Raw genomic sequence first — 22,952 nt, 5'->3', positions numbered from 1 at the left:
GAGCGGGACAGACACCGAGGGTCCCCCCTGGTTTTCTGTGCTCCCTAAACTGAGCAAAATGGGGCTCCCATTCTATTGACAAAGTGGTGGCAGCGGGTGCCACCTCGTTAGCATTATAGAGCAGATTCCTTACATGCTTTTTTTTATTCTGCAGCTTGGCTGCTGCTGTGTGAGACTGCGGAATATTTTACTGCCTTGTGGCTCACATTCAATACGGCAAATAAAAAAGAAAAAAAAAAAACGGAAAAGTTGACAAAAATCCTTCTTTATTTTTTTTTTAAATATGCATCTCTGTTTTAACAGCCCTCCCGCTGTGACAAAACTGTTAATTAAACTGAAACTAAAATAAATTTAGCCCATCTAATAAAACGAGCATTTGAAGGCAAAGCATCAGCCCAAGGGCTGGCAGGGTAGGAGATGCTGTGCCTGCTCCTTCTGTCCCTCTGTCCCCCTGCCCCTCCTGCTTGCAGGTGCCAGCAGAGGCTGCATTGGTGGCACTGTCAGGGTGCAGCATCCCAGATGTGGGGCAAAAAAAAAAGAGATTTTTGGCTTCCACCTCAGACACAGCACAGTGGCTCCATCAGCCAGGCTGTGGCCCATCGAGACCAGAAATACAGATAACATTTCAATACTATTTATCTAAAAACTTAATGTGTAATAGCCCAGTGTTTCTCCATCTCCCTTCAAGTTCAKCTGAGGTTGTTGATCATTCTGGAAAAGCCCCAGCAGCAGCACCAGACACCCTCCAGTTGCCTTACAAACCTGTGGGGGCTGCAGATGCCTTGCAACTGGGGCTGCAGCCCGGCCACGCACCCATAAATTAAAGAGAGGRCCAGGCTGGCCGAGGCAGCTCCGTCTTTGATGTGCAGTAATGATCCCCGCTCTTAATTCGGGGTTGTAACTCGGGCGCCGCCGCAAAAGCGGGAGCTGCGGAAAAGCTGCATGCATAATCAGGGGTGAACGCGGGGATGCGGCGTGCGATGCGTCTGATGTCGGATGAGAGGCGAGATAGCCTTTAATCATTTTGTTTTCAAAGAAGCTTTAGAGAGCTCTTTGAAGATGAGGCTTTTTTTGAGAGCTGCTGCTGGAAAGTGGAAGGCAGCGATAGGCGGCAGCCAGGCCCACCCGGTTAACCTGTGCATGGGACACACCCTGCCACCAGCACGGCTGGCACCCAGGGAACCTCTGCAAAGCCACAGCTTCCCATCCTGGTGACCTGGTGACACCCTGATGGAGAAGGAACACCCCCAGTGTCTTTGCTGTTGGGGTGATCCCGATTTCTCGGCAAGCAGTTCGAATAGGGTGTCCAGCCTCCCTGCGTTAATTATAATATTTTTGTAGTGATAATGTTCCATAAATCATGTCTTATTATCTTTGGGTGAAAGGGGATGATAATGAACATCTGATCWGACTTTATTTTAAGGAGAAGCATTGTGGTGGTGAGGCGTGGGGCTGTGCCTGTCCTGTGATATAGAATTTGGGTTGGGGAAAGGGTGAGGGGTGCATTACACACCCCTCCACAATGTTCCCCAAATTCCTTACAGGCTGGGATCYGGCTGGGATCCAGCACAGCGCCTGAAGGCACAAAGGTGATGAAAATCATTTGACCATCCCAGGCTGGGCAGGGTGAGGATCTCTGCCAAGAGCACWCCTGGCTTTATTCTGCGGACTGAAGTCAGGATGCTGTTGTGTTAAATGCACTGCATACAAAATAAGGACAGTTCCTTGCTCCGGGAAGGTTACAGGCTGCTCCTTAAAGGAATGGGTGTGCCAACAGTCCTATTTTCACCTCTTTTTGCCTTTTATACCTTTTGGTGTGGCTTGTGGTAAAGCAAGCCAGGCCAGCAAGTGACTGCAGGCTGTTGGGTGATGTGTGCTGCCCAAAGCAGTCACTCTGAGTGGGTATTACTGGTCCTGTCAGTGGTTTGTGTGCKTTTAGTGTGTGGTTTTTAAAGGGGGTGAGGGCTGGTAGTTGAGGTTATTTACAGTGGCCATAGTGCCATGACAAAAAAGCCCATGAAAAAGCCAAAATAGATTAATTACTGCCCTCCCYCCACCCCCGGACTGAGTCCATCTCCCTGGGCGTCACAAAGGACCTTGCTGGTGCTGCTGTAAGCRTGAACTGAGGACAAAAAACAGGGCATTTTCACCCCTCTGTGTGACTGCAAGGGGAGGAGCTGGGCTCGGTGCACAGCACAATCCCTGTGGCCGTGGCTTTGCCTGGCCAGGAACTCCTGTGCCCAGCCCACTTCCCTGCGCCTTCTGTTAATCCACGCAGGGATTGCCCCAGCTCCAGTCCTGTATGGATCGAACAAACACGTGCTTTACAGACCCTTCAGAARAGGAAAAAGCAACCCCAAATCCACATCTCCAAATTTGCTGCTGTGTTTGTAGAGTTTCTGCAAACGTGTTTGATCGAAATCTCTGTTCCTGTACGTACAGCCCCAAGACCCTGTTATTGTCAGACTGTGCACCCATGTCAGCATGTAGAATGTTAAATCTGAAAGCCCTAAAGAGGTGGGACCTGTCCCGTGTGTTAAAATGCAAATCCCTTTCCCCTGTCCGCCCTCCTGTCTGCAGCAGGTACTAAAACACTGGCCTTGTTGGGGAGGTGCGTGGCTCTGTGACAGCCGGGGCTGCAGCTAATGACACCTGGCAAACGCAGCCTGTTTGGGGATTAAATGTGCCACTGCTTGGTAAAAGCAAGGCTCACAACGCTGCAAGTTTGGAGACAGCGTGTCCGACTCCTGTTTTCACTGCTGAGTGATGCTGTGCTATTTTTGTCCAGGCCAAACCTTGCCTATTTTAATCAGGTTTATTGCCACAGCTACACGGCGATGTGCGTGCGCTAACGTTTGATTTTTGTATCTAATGCAAGCGACTGAAATAAACAATCCAGACCTGATAGTCCCAGTGGGGGGACTGACATTTGGAATCGGCTCAAAATATGCGGTGTTGGCACTTGCTGAAGTCCAACACTTTGCTCAGGAAGCACAAGGAATGGAAGGTGTCTGCAGGGAGAGCTGTGCTTGCTTCTTCCAGCCCAACCCTCAGCCTGCTGCTGTGTGGGTCAGAGATGGGGCTCTGAGGAGGGACACTGCAATGCCACCTGGGCATGGATGAGCAGAGCCTGCAGAGCCTCCCCAGAGGGGAYCTTGTGCCACCAAACCTGCCTGGGCTGCGCTCCTTGTCACACCACTGCTGCTGAGCTTGAGTGTGGGACACAAACCAGCGAGGACTGGGGCACCAACAGGAGCATTTTGGGGGTTTGAGCAGGGAAACATCGCTGTGGTCCAGCCAGCCAGGATCAAGCCTGCTCACTGCCTCTGTGCTGAGCGCTCCTGCCTCCCTCTAGCACTCTTCCAATCTGAAACAAGGCTCCAAGAGCTGGGGAGAGGGTGAGGAACAGCATCATTTCCTGGACAGCCCCATTTCCTGGCCCAGCCTAGGTGTCCAGGGAGCAGCAGGTCCCTTATCCCAGTGTCACAGAGCTGCCCTGTGCCATCACCTGCCCCTCTGCCTGTGCAAGCACCACGCTCCCGCTCCCATCAATCAGCACAGACCAGGTGTCTGGAAGCATCTCTTGCCAATCACCTTTTATTACCTTTAAAAAGCCAAGAAACCCAGAACAAGACAAAAACTGAGACCGTGTGAACATCATGCAATGGATTCACTTTAAAGCAGGCTGGGGTAGGGAGGGGAAGATCAAAAGTTATGTTAGAGTAGGAGCATGGCTAAATCCGTGTCTGAAGGGCAGGGCTGTCACTGTGGGGTTGGTGGTGGCTGCTGTGAGTGACCAGACGGATGCTGAAGCAGGAAATGGAAACACACTCATGAGACACCGCCCCAGGTCACCCTGGGTCTGGCTCTGACGTGGTGATGACAGTGAGAAATGCTCCTAACTCTCGTCCTGGGTGCGTTCTGCCTGGGCCAGGTCTCTCTGGAGAGGAGCAGCACAGGGACTGCTGCTCCCAGGGCCCTTTGGCTCAGCCCTGTGGATCAGGGGATGGAGCTCAATCAGTGCTGTGGATGTTATCCAGCAGCGGTGACGCCATCACGCTCTGCCCTTCAGCCTCGCTCTGCTGCCCTCAAAATTCATGGCACAAACCAGGGCAGAACTGCCTTCTCCAAAGGATGTGTTTTGGAGAGTTTCAGCTAGCAYGGAAATAAATCTGCATCTTGTCAATCAGGTGGATGTGACAAAACACATGCCCTTATTTTCCTGAGGTATAGCCAACATTTGGGTTCATTACATTTAATGGAGTAGGGTCACCCATAAAGTTATTCATAAGGTATTTTCTGAGTGGTTTTCACCTTCTCTTTGAAAAAATAAATTGTATCAGCATGTTCACGAGGTACAAGTGGGACTGGCATTTCAGCTGTTATTATGTTATTAACTTTTTTAACCTAATAATTTTCAATCAAGAGTGAGAAGCAATTTTCACTCACTCCAGTGACCAGAGTTGGGAGATTCTGCCAAGTGTTCTCRTAGGGTTCACCTTGACAGACACCTAATTCCATCCCAAATGGAAACATTACCCCCGACACTCTCATTGTGGTTACTGAGAATTTCCATTTCCCCTTCGGTTGGGATTTAATTTAGAAGGCAAAGACTTCCTAAGCTAYGGGAGAGTAAAGATAGATGGTATGGGAGAAGAAGGCTGATGAAATGTAGTTGACTCCGGATCTGAAATATTTTATCCCTCCTCAATGTAGGTTAAATTATTCTTCACCTTTCCCACATCCATAATTGTCGCTGATCTTGGACCAACTCAAAACCCTACTACTGAGTTCAGTAGACTCAAAATTGCCACTAGAACTGGAAAAAGAAAAAAAAAAGAGATTTTGTTAGTGTCCATATACAATATCCCAAGACTATACACAGCTATGAGATACAGCAAATTTAAGAAAGGCAATTTTTTTTCTCATCACTGAGTATTTATTATATATAACAAATACATGAAAAAGAAAAAACTATATTGTGTGATATAAATAGTTTATTTACATTACAGAAAAACATCAAGACAATGTATACTATTTCAAATATATCCATACATAATCAAATATAGCTGTAGTACATGTTCTCATTGGTGTAGATTACCACAAATGCAAGGCAACATGTGTAGATCTTGTCTTAATCTTTTGTCTATAATACTGTATTTTGTAGTCCAAGCTCTCTGCAGTTAGTTTTGCCATTGTGGAAACATGCGCTCTTTAAATTAACCTTGTCGATGCTCTTGTCGTGTTGTCTGAACTGTAGTGCCCTGTGTTTTGCTTCTGTCTGTGGATTCTGTTGCTCCTGGGACATTTCCTGGAAAAGAGAGTTGTGAGAATACACAGCTTTTGGCAACACATCTGCCCGAGAGGTGGTGAGGGTGAGGGGGGCACCCTCCAGCCCTGGGTGGGTTTCCTCCTCACTGAAATGGAACGGGCTGGCTCATGGCAATGGCACCACAAAAAAAAAACACCACCACCACAACCCCCCAAAATAGTGTGAACAAAGTAATGGCAAGGGAAACCTTCAGATTCCTGAGCACTGGCCACTCTTGCTGCACTGCAATGGTCCCAACTGCACAGCGCTGCTCAGCTTTAAAKAACAGATTTATTTCCAGCGAGGCGCAGGTTTCTTAATTTCCTGGGAAGACCCAGGATGGTCTCGTGCTCACCTGGTCGGCATCCCAGGTTGGAGAAATATTTGCAAAGTGTCCCTAAGTGTCTGCAGCCCCTGTGAGGCTCCATGGAAATGCAAACGCTCCATGGAAATGCTCCCTGGAAATGCAAATGCTCCATGGAAATGCTCCATGGAAATGCTCCATGCTCAGCCCACGAGCAAACACCACTCACAGGTGCCTGCCCTGTGCCACAGCAGCGTGGGTCAGTGTGGAAAGCCCCAAAACTGAGATTCCTTTGGAGCTGCAGGGGCAAACCCCTCGTGCCTCAGGATCTCAGGTGCTCCTCAGCAAGAGCACATTTCACTTTTCCCCTGCAGCAGCACCATGTGGGCATGCCATGTTTTCCCCTAATGGAAAGCTAACGTGTTTCTGGCTCCCTCCCATGGAAAGGCACCCTCTGGCAGAAAGCACGGAGAAGTTTAATCCCAAGGGAGGCCACAGGAAGCTCTAAGCAGGTGAAAGCCAAGGGTGGTTTATGGYAGAAATTATGGGCAGCTTCACAAAAAAGAGTGAAACTCTCTTGGAGTGCCGTGAAAAGAGGCCCCACAGTGCTCCACACCATCCTGACATGGAAAAACATTCCCTTGGCAYGGGGATGACTTGTTTTTCTGTTACAGGAGGGTTTCAGCAGCACCCTGTAAAACCCCATGGGTTATGCACCAGGGAGAGCCCACCCTCTCAGTGCAGCGGGAGCTCGGAGCATTTGCCTGCAGTTCTGTGTTCAAGACCAGAGCAGTGTGAAATACACTTTTACTGACCCCTTAAAATAAAAAAGTCACTTTCCACCCCTCTATTGAATGGGAGTGATATCGTTTTTGTGACGTCAACCRAAAGGCTAAACAAGAGCATAAGAACTTGGGAAGCATTTCAAAAAACGCTGGAACACAATTATATAAGCGTCTAGCAAAATATGGGTCAGACTGTCCTGACTTTTAAGCCTCCAGGACCACCCCCTCATGAGAAGCTGCATGGCTSTGGGCTATATTTTGCCTGGCTCCTTCCTGGGAGGCAGGGAAGCRGGCTGCTATCATTACTGCAGGAAAAGCCAGCCTGCGCCTCCTGCGCTCTCGGGGGTCACGGCACCGCTTTCATCGCCGAGCTCAGGCAGACTTCAGCCGCTCTGCGATTCATGACAAACTCGTTATTCACTGCCAGCTCCTCAAAAAGGCCATCAAACGCTGGGAGTGAGTCAGGGAGCYGCTGTTAGCAAACACAGGGCTGATTCAGTGCCTGTGCACACCCAGAGCCACCCTGCCCGTTGTCCCCTACAGCCGCACCTCGTGGAGCCCCACCAGGATTTAGAGCCCTGCTCCACCCCAGTGTGGGGACATGCTGAGCAGGGGTGGGGAACCAGGGCACAGCAGGCACAACCTGACTGATTTTCTACAAAACACGGAGGAAGCAGTGTCTGGGGGATGATCAGGATGGTCAGCAGTCCCAGGGGATGCAGCTGAGCATGAGGGATAGCAATTGCTCCAGCTGGAAGCGAGGAGAGCAGCATCTCCCCCAAACTGACACAGCATCTGCACAGTCACTTACTTCAGGTTCGTGAAAATGAAGTCAAATGTACAGATTACTCCAATTAAGATGATGAAAAACCAACTTTAAAACAAAAATGCCCATGTTTTAACTGTACATTACCAATGGCTGGGAGCTTGGCAAGGTCCCAGGGCCAACCATCAACACCATGCCTGCTTACAGCAATGATATTGTATTTACAGGTGAGCTGTGACTGAAGAGCAGCGGGGTTTCTTAAGGGGGGAATTGGTATTTAACCARCTTTTTAGACTTAATCATCTGCTCAAAAGGAGTGATAGGTTTTCCTTGGTCCTTAACTCTTTAATCAAAAGCCCTTTGTAGTGCACTGTGTGGGGGATGCACTCATTTCTGAACGCAGCAGTTACGTGGATGTRAACCTGGAACTGGAGCACAGGCTGCCCTCCCTCCCCCTCTCCCTCCACTGAAGCTCTGCTCACAAGCCTGAGTTACTCACGATGTGATTCATAGCAGGTAAAACACGTTATGCATTCATTTTTAATCAAGTTATTTCTTCACATAAATAAGCTGCTGTGACTAAACATTAGGGAAGCACTAAAAATGCAAARCTGTAAAGAAAACTGCTGAGAGCCATTATGACACTAGGCCGTACCTGTACGTTTTGCCATCCCCCTTCACTTTTATCACTGCTTCTTTTTTTTTTGCCTTATCTCTAAGCTGAAACTCCTTGGGCAGACTGTGCCTTGCTGTTTTACCCCTTGGCCTCTGGTTCCCTACTCCTCCACCATAGAAGCTTATTCCCACTGCTGGCAATAGTGGTGASCAGCCAAGCAGCCAACTCTTGCAGGAACTGAGTCACTTAAACACGAATGATCACTTCTGTTGGTTGCATTTTCAGCTGAGTACATCCTGACCGGGTTGTGTGGCTACAGAAATGCTGATGGTGGCCACAGAGCACTGGAAGCCAAGGAAGGGSCAGGGGCAAACCTCAGCTGTCAGCAGCCCATTTATTCAGACTGATTAAAGGGTCGATGCAACTACAGCCCTAAAAATCCCCAGCACTTGCCCAGAGCCTTCCAGCCATGGAGGACACCCCTGTGGATTTGCACTGCTGTACAGGTAAGATTTTAAGAGTAACAACAGTGAGGATGGCTGGAAAATTACAGTGGTGGTTTTGTRGGGCTCAAATGGACACTGCACCAAACTCACTGGATAAATTAATTAGGTGAAGTTGCACTGAAATGAGCAGCAAAGAATTAGGCTGCAGTGCCCTCTGAATGGTTTCCCTTCTTTCTCCCAGGAACCTGGCAAGGTGGTTTCAGCACTCTCAAGAATTGAAGGTGTGGAGTTTAAACCAGTACAGTCAGGCTCTCCAAAGCAGAGAACTTCACAAACTCAATTGCTCATGCATATGCTGCCACAATGCTCTCTTGTCATGTGGATTTCTCTCAGGCCACTTAAGAGCACACTGTTGAAAATGTATCTCAAATCATTATGCTGGGATGGAGGATGCTCTGCAGTAATTACATGCATTACAGAAAGAAGTCGAAAGATCATAAATTGACTTGGTTACAAAGTGTGGGGGGAAAAGGTACTGTGTCAGTGTGAAAACACTGTGATGGGTAATTTGCATTACAGTACCAGATCATTCAGAGCTCTCTGTCTTTATTCTTCACTATAAAGTACTTTGCTCACTGCATYAAGGTGACAAAACTACAGTCACTTGACAAAACAATACACATTTGTTCCATTATCAGTTACTACACCACCTTCTTCCTCTCACTGCCCACTGTATTTTTGGTTGTTTGAATCACCTGTGTGAACACCACCTCCTGTAATCTCTGGCCTCATTTGGTAGTTGCCAATCAAGTGATGAACTCAGTTTGGCCAAAAAAGGTTTTGTTTTATGCCTTTAGGCCAGAAAAGGATTTATGAATTTGTTTTTTGGTCTTTTCCAGAAACARATGCTCTACACTTGTCTTTCAGCCAGGTAGTGCAACATAGGGACTGAAATACAGTGGAGATTTAGTTTTGTACAGAGGTATGATACCTGGCATTTTTTATTTTAAAAAGAAAATKATTCTTAAATAATTTAAATAAATCCGTGTTGCTAGCTGAATTAATTTAACCTTGTGATTTCTAAGAGAAGCCTTTAGATGTTTGATATTGAGAATTTACCCCAAGCCCTCCCAGAGACAGTAACACGGTCCACTGGGGGAGCAGAGGAGCACGTGGAGAGGAAAGATTGCATTTACCKCTCTCATTCTGAACTGCTCTGGAGCTTTTCCCACTCACACAACCCCCTCCTCCTCATTAAAGGAAAAACCCCAAGTACATCATATATGGCTTGGTGTGCTAACATCCAGGCAAGACCCTAAAACGTGTGCAGTGCCTTTGAACAYGCACTCAAGCCTAATGAAATCATTTAATCAACGGGGCTGCAAACAGGCTTAAAAGTTTGTATGCTTTGCCTGATTAGGACTAAGGGAATGGGCCCTTGAGGAAACCAGATGGAGATATGATTAGTTTTATTAAGTGTTGATCCAGCTGCTGTATTTATGTTCCCCTTATTTATATGAACAATATTTGTCCAAGCATCTGAATACAAAACAGAGAGCAAACCTCACTTGCTGTAGGCACTGTTGCTACGTAAGTTTGATGAAGATGGAAGTAAAAATTCAGTCATAATAACGAAGGAGCACTGGCTGGCTGGACCAGATAACATCTTTGTTTTGTTGGTGAATTAAATAACATTYGTTATCAGTGGTGTCACTGCAGAAATCTCTATAATCAGTGCACATTGCAGGAAAAAACAGAAGTCTTTTCTCCTTCTACTGTAAAGGACCAGAGATACTGACCTTGTAATACAGAGGACTACAACACAGATGATAGCAATCTGGATGGTTCCAATCACAGCTGCTATTAAGACATACTGAAATCGTACTGGACCTGGAACCACATATAAAACGCTGTAGTCCTTTTTTTCACAGTGTTGTCCAGTATAGCCGGCATCGCATCTGAAACAAATATTTTTTCTCATTATATCTGCTGCTTTCAAAGAATGCTGGAAAAAAACTGTAACTGGAACAAAAAAAAATTAGTGGCTGAAGCGTAAGTTTATGTGGGTTTTGTTGCAGAATGGACTCTCACAGAGAGAGCACCAGTGTGCTCAACCTCTCAGAGGGAAGACTTCAGGTCCTCAGTGCCACCAAGGTCTGTGAGAGTGAAAAACACTGAGAGTGCCAGAAGGTGCCCAAGGGACCAGGACATAACTGGCTTCAAGTGGAACTGCTCTCACGTTGTGATGAGAACCCATTTAGCTCCTTGAACAACACACTTAAGAGTTCTCCCTTTCTTTGGGGAGGTGGGGRAGGGCAAAAAGCCATCTAGTTGTGGCTCCTTATGCAGATTACCCTAAGAAGGTGATAAGCAATCATCCAGGCTCCATATGAAATGTGATTAGATGTTCCTGAAAGTGGATACATCATTTACATCTCGTCTGGTTGCTATAAAAAAACCCTCTATTGACGCTGCAGCCATCCTGCACTGCTCACCAGCTCCCATCCTGCAGCCTGACAGCTCCACTCTGCTCTGCGATTTTGGGGCCAAGCAGAGTTTTTGCAGTTTCCTGTATCCCTGTTTCCCCTTAATTGSCCAAGCAAGATGTGAAAATCCAGGTCAATGGCAGCAGCAACTGCTGGGGACTGAGACAGATGGCTCGGGCTCCTCTCAGGTGTGTTAACCCTGATGGGTTAAGCCTTGAGCTTCCTCCCTTTTCCTCTGCATTCCCACAGCTGCCAGCACCTTGAGGAAAGGACATTTTCCAGCTGAATGGAGCACCTAAAATGCAGCAGCTGCAAAGAGCAAAATGTGCCCTGGCTGTCTGTGTGAGCCAGGAGAAGCTGGCTGAGGTTCTGCCCTGGGGAGAAAGTCTGGTCTGTGTCTTTGCTCTCCCACTCCAATGTCCCAGGAAAATGGTGCTTCACATGTAACAGTCCTTTCCACGCCACCCAGCCACTGTGTGGACTCCAGAAGTAGTGTCTGCACCCGGGTAGGGAGGCATTCACTGCAGAAACTCTACAAGGCTTTCACTGTACTCTGCTCCATGCCCAAACCTCCTCCAAAATCACCTCCCCTGCAGGAGCCACCTCTGCCCCAGCTGGGTGCCCCACCAGCATCACTGCTGCCACAGCAGGGACATACCCTGGTGGCACTCGTGTCCCTCAGGCTCAGGAGGATCCCTTGCAGTGGCCTGAGTGCTTTGTGAAAGGCTTTTAAAACACATCTAAATATAACTGAAGGTTACTGGATGGCTTTACAGTCAATTAGCATTGCTCATAACTCAATACACTTTTGGGACTTTGCTGAATAATTTAAGCCTGATGGATTTTGCAGCACAAAAGGGCCACGGTTGCCATTATTTTTAATCTAGATGAAGTGTTTCTGTAAGTCAGTATTTCCTTGCTGGCAGGACAAGGGTTACCTGCAGGACGGTTCCAGCATGTTTGTGGAGTGCTCACACTTGCCGTGCATGCAGAAGCCGTTGTAATGCTCTGGACAAGGGATGTAGATCCCTCTCGCACTTTCTTCCAGTTTRTTTGCATTCTCTGTGAACACAGGTGGAGGCAATGTTAACCTGACCATGCAGGACAAGGCGAAATGGTGGAAAGAACTCAACATATAAGAGAAAGCAAAATCAGAAGAACGAGATGTGAAAGATGTTGTTCATGGGAAGCAAGAGCAAGAGTTTGTCCCTTCAAACAGGTTGGTCGATGTGAAGATTTGCAAGGGTTTATCTCATTCTTTTACAATTTCTGTCAAGTTACAGCAAATGAGACACCAGAGAAAATAATGTGACTATTCAAAAACTGATGACAGAAAAGCACATGCAAAATACTTGATTATTTCTCTTATACTTTATGGGCTGCCTCCTCAAACTGAGACAAGGTTAGGAGAGAGACTCTGGACATTTGAGTGCAATATACCATTACAATACATTTGGTCATTCAACAGAACACACACAGAAAGATAATTTTATGGCTGAAGAAGGGCAGGAATGCAGAGCTGGTTGATCATCAGTGCTGCACCCCTGTGCCCCAGAGCCCACTGGCCTCCTCCACATCCCACGACACCCACACCTTAGATCAGTTTGGCTTTCTGAGCCTACTTGTGCAGCAGTTAAACAGTCACTGAGACAGCAAATCCTGGAAAATCCCTTTATGCTGCCAGGAAAACGGAGGCTTCGTTTAGTTTTGAGACAGGAATGTGCTCAASTTCACAGGCTGAAACACAGAGTGTTACCACCATGAACTCACATGGATTTTGTAGGCCACCAAGGTATTAATTAATCAGCGTAATTCTGGCAAAWTCTTCCATTTAACCAATACTTAGGATATCTCAAATGGTAACACTCCTTTTTCTGTGATAATATCTTCTAGCCGTGATTAATTAAAAACAAAAGAAAGAAATCTCATGATGGATGTCTGAGGAAATGTAGCTTGCACACAAGTAAGCTGAAGCATTTTTATCTTCCAAAGGAAGTCCCTGAGTGTTATAAAACAATTGCAATTTGTGTTCTGCCTCCAAGCCAGTCATGCCGGCAGCAGGCATGCTTAGGTATTATCCCACCTCTGGGAAAAGTCTGTGCAGCAGATCCAACACTCAGATTTTCATAATGAATTTCTTTTCTGTCGCTGCTGCCCAAGGAGAGTTCTAASAGTCTCTAACCACTTGCACTAATAAAGTTGGTTATATCGTCCTTGTGTGAAAACAGGCGAGGACCAGCTCCTTGCAAATGAGGACCTCTGCTATGGCCCACATTCAAATCTATTTCTGTCCAGGAAACTGCAGCAAGAAATGGGGGATCCTTATTAAGGCACGTTTTTCTTCTATTGTGGAAAACAGAATGCTGTTTCCTTGAGATCTTCCACTCCCAGAGGAACTTTGCATCCCCTGTGAGAAACAGAAGACTGCTCTGTGTGCACATGAACATGTGTGTGTGTCTCTGGTTGTTCCTTCTCAGGTACTGAGGTGTCCCTGCACCACACAGTGCCAGGATCCTTCCTCTCTCAAATCAGCCAGCAGTGTTGTTAAAACCCTAGGAAACCATTTGGTTTATTTTTATTTTTAAAGGCTCACTTCAAGATGGGGGCAAATTGTTACTTTCAGGACAGACTAATCTAGGAGCTGAAAGGGGGCCCAGGACCTGTGTGGATGTGCAGATGCTCTCCCTGTGTGTGGAGTAAATCCAGGATCATGCAGAACTTGTAATTATACCTCTCAGCACAATGTTGTGATGGAAAATGCTTTACTGAATCAAAAATGAGACAGCCCGAGCTTTGCTAGCATTTGCAGGATAAACACTTCACAGGATAAACACTTCATACAGGAACTCTTGTCACCTGGCTCAGGAGAGGCCACAAAACTTAAGACACAAATTATCTGTATCTCATTTTGACTGATAACTCCTCTGAAAGAATCAGGGATTTAATATAAAGGTGGGGGGTGGGGGAGGGGGAACAGCATATTTAGTTTGATCTGATGTTTTGGTTATTCAAAATACTGACCAAAATAAAACCATCATTTTGCTCAGGCTGAGAGGTTCCCCCTCCCAGCACATTTTGAACACCCACAAAATATTTCCCTGCCTCAAAACAGGTTATTTTTCTCATTACAAAATCCATCTTTTCGGAGCCAATGCAGAGACCCAAACACCAAGATGTTCTTTGAAAGTGCCTTCATGTTAAAACTGACTGCTCCCATTTCTGAAGGACCTGTGCACTTCTCAGTAATTCAGCTGTTGATGAGATACTACCCCTTACAAATGCATCACAGCGTTTGCATCACCATAAAACAAAAACTTTAAATTGATCCTAAAAAGAGAAGATATAAATAAAAACCATGCTGAGGTTACGAAGCAAGTAAGAACTGTACGTATCTTAAAAATTCAAACCTAAATTAAATAAATTAAGAGTTTCACTCGTAATTATAACTTTTGATGATTTATAAATTCAGCAGTGGATGCAATTTGCACTAATCAGTATCACCAAACTAAGGAGCCCCTCTACCACACCAACCTCACACCTACAGAGAGCAAAGCCAAACACAAAATAACCCACTGTTTTCCAAACACAGCAGATCTGTAAGCACAAGGCAGCGCCACAGACCAAATCCAAAATTACTCAGGTTTCAGTAATGTTAAATTCAGTGGCTACTCTTCAAACATTAGACTTGCTGCATTGTTACTGGCAACAACCTGGGGAAGTTTCATATGTGCCAGAAGGATAGATTTGTGCCTTCTTTGTGATGGACAGGATCTGAGGAAGAAGGTAGCAGTAAAAACTAGAGATAAAAATYGGACTGAGTGGGTCATTCTCTTCTATCTCTGGACAAAATAAATTCCTGCCACGTTTCTCCAAATGCTTGTCCCTTTTATTTCAAAAAAGAAATTCGCCCTCACCCTCCAGATCARTTGCATTCAGAAACCTTTTTTCTTGAAGTACTCTTCTGATCAAAAAAGTCACTTTGATGAAACCAACATCTTTTGCATTTCTGCAGCATTTTTTGCATCTTTAGCCTAACATGACATTTCATATTGTTCACATCTCTTGCTAGTGCCAGCACATGACATGATAGCCTATCAAATAAGACACACTAGTCAAAACACATTGTTTTTAAGTGTGTGGAGGCCAGATGCCACTTTGTGTTGCCTGAAACAGCTTATCATYTTGCTTCCTGGAAAAGTCTCCCAGCTGAACCCTTGCCCTCCACTTTCTGTGGATGGCAGGGAGATGCTGAGATGATGAGCTATTTCTCTGGGATAAAGTGGATCCTAAAAAGATACCCAATGTGACTGACCACCCACCAGTGATCTTGCCTTTCCTGATGGATTGCCTTCTGAAATGTTAGATCATTTAAAATCATCTTGTCTAAATTCCTTAATATCTCTGCCTGTTCCTGTCTTTCATTAAGAAGGAGGAGAAGAATTATTTAAAATATATCTTGTATCATTTTAATTTCTGGTTTAGCTATAAGGCTTTTCTTCAGTCTTTGGAAGCTGAATGTACACCCTTAGGATTKTCAGGTGACTAAAGCTGAAATTCCAAAGCTGGAGCAGTCTGCCTGGCTGCAGGATGTGATTCTGTTAACAATGAAAAGAAGGCAGCCAGACTCTTCTCTGGGCAGCCCTCAGCAGTCCCCAGCTCCCATCTGAGCTAACGTGGAGCTTCTGTTCCACAACCAAACATGTGGAGCAGTGCTGCTGACAAGAGGAATAAATCCATTAGTGCCCTTGATGGGGATTAKATGAAGCACCGTCTGGAGGGCACAGAAAATTCTTTCCAGACGTAAGTTCCTACAATCCACTTCAGAGAAATTAAAATAAAAAAATCTAGGCAAAAATAGGATTCTTATATCCAAGCAYTGACTGCCAGGCACTCAACAATTAGTTCTGCAGGGCTGATAGYTCTGTCATTCTTTGTGTCTGAATCAGTGAGACTTTCTAGGTGATTTCAAGCAAGCAACCTGTAAATTCTGATGTTAGATTTTTGGCTGATGTGCAGTGGGTGATGTTGGAGCTTTGGAAATAATAACTATTAGGCTATGCCCATATGAGAAAATATTGGCTCATGGATAATGTTAACACCTGGAGTACAGTCACCCCTGGAGCAAGGCAAGTTCTGAAAATACATATACACACATCTATTTCATCAAATAAGGGATGAGACAGTGAATGATGTGMAGCAGAAGCTATTTTGACACTTATCTCATTGAAAAAAGTGGTTAAGGAGAACTGACTTACATAATAATTTSATCTTTTAATACTGTTGAGGTCAGTCAAATTTGCAGACCAAAGCTCTYGCTGATATTGAGGCAGTGACTCCTTACACATCACATTATCAGAGGACATATGAAGGGAAAAAGGGATTCTTGGGTCAAATGTGTTCTTTAACCCTCTGACCCCCTTCTGGAAGCATATCCCCCTCACTCCTTTTACCTCCCTGYTGGCTCTCCCAAAGAGAACACAGCACTGGAAACTCTCTTAACAAAGCTCTTCTGCTCTGCAGGAAGSAGACTCTGTGCAATTCTTGTCTGAAATGAAAACAAACATGCACAGAGTGTGGAGTGAAGGCAGGGATGCCCTCAGTTTTGGGAAAGAGCTTCAGTGGGAAGCAGTGGGAATCTGAAGCCTGTGGATGAGCCTAGGGATAGTTTATGTTACTCATCTGCAGTCTTCASGGAGTCAGCAACTGCTGCTCTTTTGGGGTAAAAGGGAACTTCCTCAGGCCAGGAACATCTGCAGGACTGGTTCAGAGGTGCAGGAAGAGGGCAGCAATGGTGCTGCTCCCTCTGGAAATGCAGAAGTGCTTTATCAAGTTTGCTGTGTTCCCTTTTTCAATATCATCCAACAGGAACTCAGGTCCCACGGCACTTTAGGGATGAGGTTTTCAGGCAGGCTTTCCATTCACTGTTAATGAAGAACTGCCATGATCAATCCCAGCTCAGACCCAGCTCTGATGAGAGATTTCTGTGCTGCACAGCCCCAGGCACAGCATCCTTGGCAAATGCACAGGGCAGTGCTGCCCTGCTGACACCCCGTGCCATCCCTGCTGCTGAAACCTCACTCTGACACTCATGGAGCCTCTCCCCACAATGGAGAAAATGTGTGTGCAAGCAACTCGCCTGAAAATCGCTGTTTGGGTGGGCGTTGAGTGAGAATTCTGAAGGAAGTGCTTGCTGCTGCTCGAGAGGGAGCTCACCAGCCCACTCTCCCTGAGAGCAAGTGGAAAATGAGACACCAAATGTCAGCTGAAAACGTCTGGCACTACTACGCTGCAGCCTGAGCCTAAATTCCTCCTGCAGCCACTCCAAGCACTGGAAGCTAGTTTTTTCCACATAAACTGCACAAAAAATACCCTTCCTATATTAGCTGCTTCACCAAGGGGAAAAAAAGAAATGGAACATGGTGAAAAAAATTACATTCGCTTCTCTTCCCAGGCACAAAATAGGCTTGCTGAACACAGTAATTTATTAATTTTAAATGTCCCTATGCAAATCAGTTCCCTGGAATAAGATAAAATCCACTTTCCTTTTTAAAAATAATCTAGGGCTTTTTATGTTTGAGATGATGGCAAGATGTCCTAGTGCACTTTGAAAAAAAATAATGTGCTCTGTCTTTGCAGCAATGCATCGTAATTATTCAGCCTGCTGCTGWAATTAATAATAGAAACCAATGAATTAAGACACTAATAATCCCCAGATGTTCAAATGGAGAACAAAATGCTTTCAGCTTGTCAGCATATATATGGGGGCTATGCTATATATGTTAAAGCTGTTGCTGAACTTCGGAAATCAAGAAGCACTTTTTATTTACAACATCTGTGAATGTATCTTCCTCCTTTGAGAAAGCTGATTGAAATCAAGCAACTTGTTAATCACTTCCCTGCACATCACAAGGCCATTTGTCTACTCAAAACTAAACGGGACTGTTTTCCTTTTTTTTTTTTTTTTTTTTTTTTTTTTTTTTTTTTTTTTTTTTTTTTTTTTTTTTTTTTTTTTACAGTGCCTGTTCTCCCCTGGCATTCACAGATGTCTGGCCCCCAAAAGCCAAGGTTTCTGCACATACAAGAAGGTGCTGCCAAGGAGTTACTGCAATAAGGGTGAAACAGCCCCAAATTGCACAGGGATACAGTACACAGCAGTGACTGCTGCTCACACATCTGAACAAACTGAAAGATGAGAAAAAAACACCACATGGGCGAAGGTGYTGCTCCAAAGCAGCATTTTCTCCATGTCCAGGTGCTCACATTAGACTCAGCTCCTCCCTGGGGGGATTGCTTTATTCAGGGAGGAAAGGCAGGCTGCTCACTTTGTCCGATTGAATGAATCTGTGTTAACCCCATTCTTAAAACAGACTAAAYCCCTCTTTGTGCTAGCTCAGCTACTCTTTGTTTTTGGCAAGCTGTTCAGATCCTCCAGCCTAAGAGAGATGCCACCAGCCCCTTGGGAGCAGCATCCACGCCCTTCAGAAAGCAGCAGAGTAAAGAAATAAAGTCATAGTTTATCTCCTCGCATATGATCTCCTTAGGCAGCTCATGACAGAGCCCTTAGAGGATGAGTTAACCTTATTATTATTGTAATTCTGTGTTGAAAAAGGGTTGGTGTCAGTTCAGAGATTTGTGAGGTTCCCTCCAATTAGGCTGCGTGCCCGAAGGCAGAGGGGTGAGTGCTGGATCCATCACAGCSAGCAGAGCGGGTGTGAATTTCTCGGTGAGAAATTCCTCCCCACAGCTCAGCTGAAGGCTTGTTTTCTCTCCCATCCACCTCTCCTCCAGCTACTCATTAGTGCCAGTGCTGGAGGGGGGAAAAAATGGACAGGCACAACCAGATCAGGGCTCCTTTCTATGTCCTCTGCTCTGAAAAAGCATGCCTTAGAGTTTCATTTTACTGTTTAATACCAGATTAAACAGAGATGGAAATACCACCCCAGTATGTGATGTTAGCAGCAGCAGATGATTCTTTCTATCACCAAATTGTGTCTCCTTCAAGGAAAGCAGCATGGATCTGCAGAGGGTGCTGAGGATGGACCCTGCCAGAGGAACATCTCTGTGTTCAGTGCTTCCTTTGGGGTACAGGGGACAGAGCAGCATCCCTCCTGCACAGCCCCAGCAGCACACACACCATTCCCACCCACCAGCAGCTCCTCACAGCCCTTCCCAGCCCAGCACTGCAGTGATGCAGCAATGTTAGTTAAATTCCTTAAGTGGTGATTAAGGAACAAAACTCCCTGAACTTGACCAAGCAGCGCCCTGCTGTTTCTGCTTTGTGTGCCACTATGCAATTTCTATATCTCCAAGCAGCCTGGCTAGTGCAGCACTCCAGAGCAGCTTATTTATATGTAGATATGGCTATATGACATTTCCAAATGCCATACATTTGCATATGAAGGTCCCACTTTTTTTTTCCCCCACTTCAAGTAAACAGAGTCTGCTGCGATGCCAAAGCAGAGCTTTCACTCACTGGAGCTGACTGAGAACCATCCTCCTTAAGCAGCTTAAAACCCCCCTGAAACACYTAATTTTCATAATTTGGCAGCCTTGGCTATCAATAGTGTCTCTGGGTGGGTCTTGTGATTTATAGCTGTACCTTTGATACCAAACAGAGCGCAGAGAGCAAACCTGCAAGACCTTAGGATTTCATATCAAATGGCTACAGATAATCTGCAATACCAATCGATATTTGCAAATAGGCCTCAGACACATGATGGAAGCTTCTGGTCATCTTAAAAAAGCCTGTGGGTCACATTCATTAYAGCTATGAAGATAGTATTGATTTTTGTCACCGATTCTCCACTTGAAAACGAGAGCAGGAGCAYGCTGAGGAGCTCTGAAACTGCAAAGCTCACACAAAACCACAACCTTATGTAACACCAGGAAAGCCAAGTGGACATTATATATTCAGCTTTCYTGTCAAAGGAAGATAAGGCTGAGGCAGATGGTATGTGGGCAAAGTTTCAACCTGAATACATTGCCTTCTAAAAACCAACAGTGCTATGCAAACAGCCTGATTTTTGTGGCACGAGGCCAGTGAACATGTTACCTGCACATCGAGGTATGTGCTATGGAGGAGCTGGAAGAGCTTCCCATTGGCAAGGGGGAGAAAAAGGAGACCCTCAGTACTTCTCCTGTGGCACCCTGCACTAGCAGCATGAATTATGCACAATGCCCAGCCTGTGCAYGCTGCTGCTGAGGGAAACCTCTGCCCCCAGGGCTGGGAAATACTGGGCAGAGGATGAGCTCTGCCTGGCTCTGCCTGCTCTCAGGAGACTGTGACAGGAGCTTCCTGACTGTGACAACAGGCACAACAACACCCAGGAGTCACCCTCACCATGGTCTCACCCCCCATTGCATTTCCAGAGCACCTCATTCTCCGCTGGGAGCATCAACGGTGACAAATGGGATGAGGTGCCAGAAAGCTGATAAATACTTTTGATATGGCTCTAAAAATAGTGACGGGATATTTGTATCCTTCTGACACTTCTTGAAAAGTAGATGGATATGCATGACCTCAGTTTTTAAGAGGGGTGTCAGGAATATTGATGTGCRGAGGGAGCGGGATCATTTGGCTGGCGTTGCCCTGGGGACAGCCCCATGACTGATGATGTCTCCATCTCCCAGCTGAGGGTGTGCTCGAGCAGGGAGCCCATCCAGAAAAAAACAGGGATTCATCTCACCCACCCTCTTTTCCTTGATGGTGATGATGAAATGGGAGAAATGGGGTGCAAGTGCTCTTGGAGCAGCATTGCTGTGCCCKAAGTCACACCCTATGCAATTCCTGCCAGGTGAACTCTGTACCATGTATGACTGAGCCTGGCATCTTCCTGGGATCACACCTATAAATTTAATTTGGTACTCCCAACCCCTCCCCCTGGAAATGTGGAAGTCAAAACCAGTTTTTTCTTTGTCCCTCCAATCTCTACAWTTTTTTCCTCCAAATTCAAATTACAATTCCTTCAAAGGCCTCCAATCCCAGGTGCCCTGAAGTTATCCCTTCTTTGGCACGTATGCAGGTGGCCTGCAGGAATTTAAGTACTGGTGCAGTTCTTCCAAGTTTTAAGGATTACACTAATAAAAAATTGCTTTTAAGCAATTAAACTGCAGATTAACAAAGCACTCCTCCAGTTTGTATGGAGATGCACTTACAGCCCGTACCCACCTGGTCATACTGAGAACAGGCACATCTTACACAACACAGAGCTGCATTTCCATCCATCCTCRCCCCTTCAGCTGCATGCCTGGCTTTTACTGGCAGAAATATCRGGCAGGCAATCAATGAAACAAAGCAGGAACTTCCTTTGGAGAAATGCTGCACATAAAAGCACACCCTAATCCAATTACCAGGCTGCCCCCTAATTTCCAACAAAAACTCCAGGTCTGAATGGATTGTTTTCCACAGAGAAGAAGTGTTTGAAAAGGTCTCTGACTTACATGTAGCRTTGTGAGACTTTACTTTTTGGTTGCACACTTCAAACAAACTCAAAAAATTACAGCTGAAAGCAAGTAGGAATGGCAGAGTTGTCAGAGAGGTTTGATGGAAGGCACGGAGACGAAAAGGTTACCCAGGTACGTGACAGTGCTGACAAGTAGGTCAGGGATGTCATTTTGGCTACAAAGCGTTTCCTTCAGTCCTTTTGACAATCTGAAGGTTTTACAGTCCTAGTTTTGCAGTGATTTTATATTCAGTTTTGATTACTAAAAGCAGTCTTTTTTTTTTTTTTTCTTTTTTTTATATTCAGTTTTGATTACTAAAAGCAGTCTTTTTTTTTTTTCTCCTTTTTTTTTTTAGGGCACATGTTGGCAAGATGCTGCCAAGCTGAAGTGTGACACCCATTTGGCTCCCTTCCCTCCTTTCTTTTTTCCAAGGTAGCATCTGTGCTTGTAAAAACATGCTGCCCGAGAGGATTCATCCAGGAAACTAAAGAAAGAGCTGCAGAATTTGGGGGAAGTGTGTGTGAGAAAATAGGAGACTGAAATAAAAATACTTGACTCCTATACATGGTATTTTTGTACACTTCCTGAACCACATGCCTGGCAAACCCCTTGTGAATATCCTGGTTATTTCAGTTGCCAGAGCATGACCCTGAATGGCCTGTGACTACTCAGAGATATGTCTGMTGTTGGCTAAAAGCATGGTTTCAGCCATACTTTTCACTGCTTTTGTTCAAGCTATACAGGAAAGTTTTGTTACGCTCAGAAACATTTTATTGGCATGTTGCAAACCCGTGATCACTCCTCCATACAAATCAAACACTACACTTGCTGAGGGATGAATCCTGCATGGTTTGATGCTATTTTTATTGACCCCTTTGCCCTGAGTCCTGCACTGTAAAACTGTGATGGCAATGGGTCCACACACTACTACAACTTTGCTTTTTGTTTCAGCCCAGTTCAATTGTTAAAATCTTTTGTGGCTGCTCAGAGGGTTGGCTTTTAGCTGACTGTATGTTCAAAATTCCTACTTGGTAAACAGGAGCATACCAAGCAGTGTGCTCCCTTTCCCATGCCTGAAGCTGGACAGATATCCCCTACTATTCCCAATTTTAAGTGTAGGAGGAAATGGTAAAAGGATATAAAATGCCACTGCAGCAAACCCTGCTACGTTCCTACACCGATTTTACCCAAGATGCAGTTTCCATCTCTTATGAAACTGTGCAATGGAGGGACAGAGCCAAAACCCCTATATGATGGGACAGAAAGCAAGCACAGAGAATGCCCTGCAATTTCCTTCCATAAAGAGTGGAACAGCTTCTCCACGCCCCAGAGGTCCTGGCATTCATCACTGGTCACACAGCTCATTCTGGAGCACAGACAGAAAAGTCCATTAAGAACACCTTGTGGTTTTTTTTATAAATGAATACCTGCTTTTGCTATTTTTATACACCTGTTATTATTGTCTTGCAGCAGTGCCACAGAAGTCAGCTGTAAAGATGGCATTTGTGAAAATAAAGGGTTTGGTGTTTTACACTCCCACGGCTAATATTGAAAGTGGGAGTAGCTGAATGAAAAGGAAAGGGCAATTCTGGGAAATGGAAAATTTACTAAGAATAAAAATGGATGAAAAAGCCATACAGAGAAATCTCAAAGCCATTACACTCAATGGCCATTTTCCCACTACTTTCAGCAAGGCCAGAATTTTACCTACTGCCTCTTTAAATCCTWTTGACTCTTATAACAGTATTTTAAACCAAACAGCTGACATCCTTCTGCCCAGCCAAGGCCTTTTACA

At 45.5% G+C, this 22,952-nt stretch overlaps 1 protein-coding gene and 1 long non-coding RNA gene across 2 annotated transcripts in view; one reads left to right on the top strand and one right to left on the bottom strand.

Annotated features, from left to right (window-relative positions):
• Window positions 1-3,575: 3,575 nt before the first annotated feature.
• TMEFF2 (transmembrane protein with EGF like and two follistatin like domains 2) overlaps window positions 3,576-22,952 on the bottom strand; it is a 121,205-nt gene continuing 101,828 nt past the window's right edge. Inside the window, exons 8-11 of the mRNA XM_057374113.1 lie at window positions 11,653-11,776; window positions 10,028-10,186; window positions 5,225-5,311; window positions 3,576-4,819 (exon numbers count right to left, since the gene is read on the bottom strand). Coding sequence (XP_057230096.1) covers window positions 4,723-4,819; window positions 5,225-5,311; window positions 10,028-10,186; window positions 11,653-11,776 — 467 coding nt within the window. The 3' untranslated portion in view covers window positions 3,576-4,722. The remainder of the gene's footprint in view (window positions 4,820-5,224; window positions 5,312-10,027; window positions 10,187-11,652; window positions 11,777-22,952) is intronic.
• Window positions 8,146-21,692, top strand: LOC130578203 (uncharacterized). Its single transcript, XR_008965848.1, has 3 exons — window positions 8,146-8,288; window positions 11,789-11,933; window positions 21,513-21,692. It is a non-coding gene; the product is annotated as an uncharacterized LOC130578203 (long non-coding RNA).

The sequence above is a fragment of the Malurus melanocephalus genome, unplaced genomic scaffold, assembly GCF_030028575.1.
Source record: "Malurus melanocephalus ecotype Western Australia unplaced genomic scaffold, MMel_1.1 scaffold_216, whole genome shotgun sequence".
Taxonomy (NCBI): Eukaryota; Metazoa; Chordata; class Aves; order Passeriformes; family Maluridae; genus Malurus; species Malurus melanocephalus.
The sequence above is the reverse complement of the archived record's forward strand: the minus strand, read 5'-3'. Positions and strand labels throughout refer to the sequence as shown.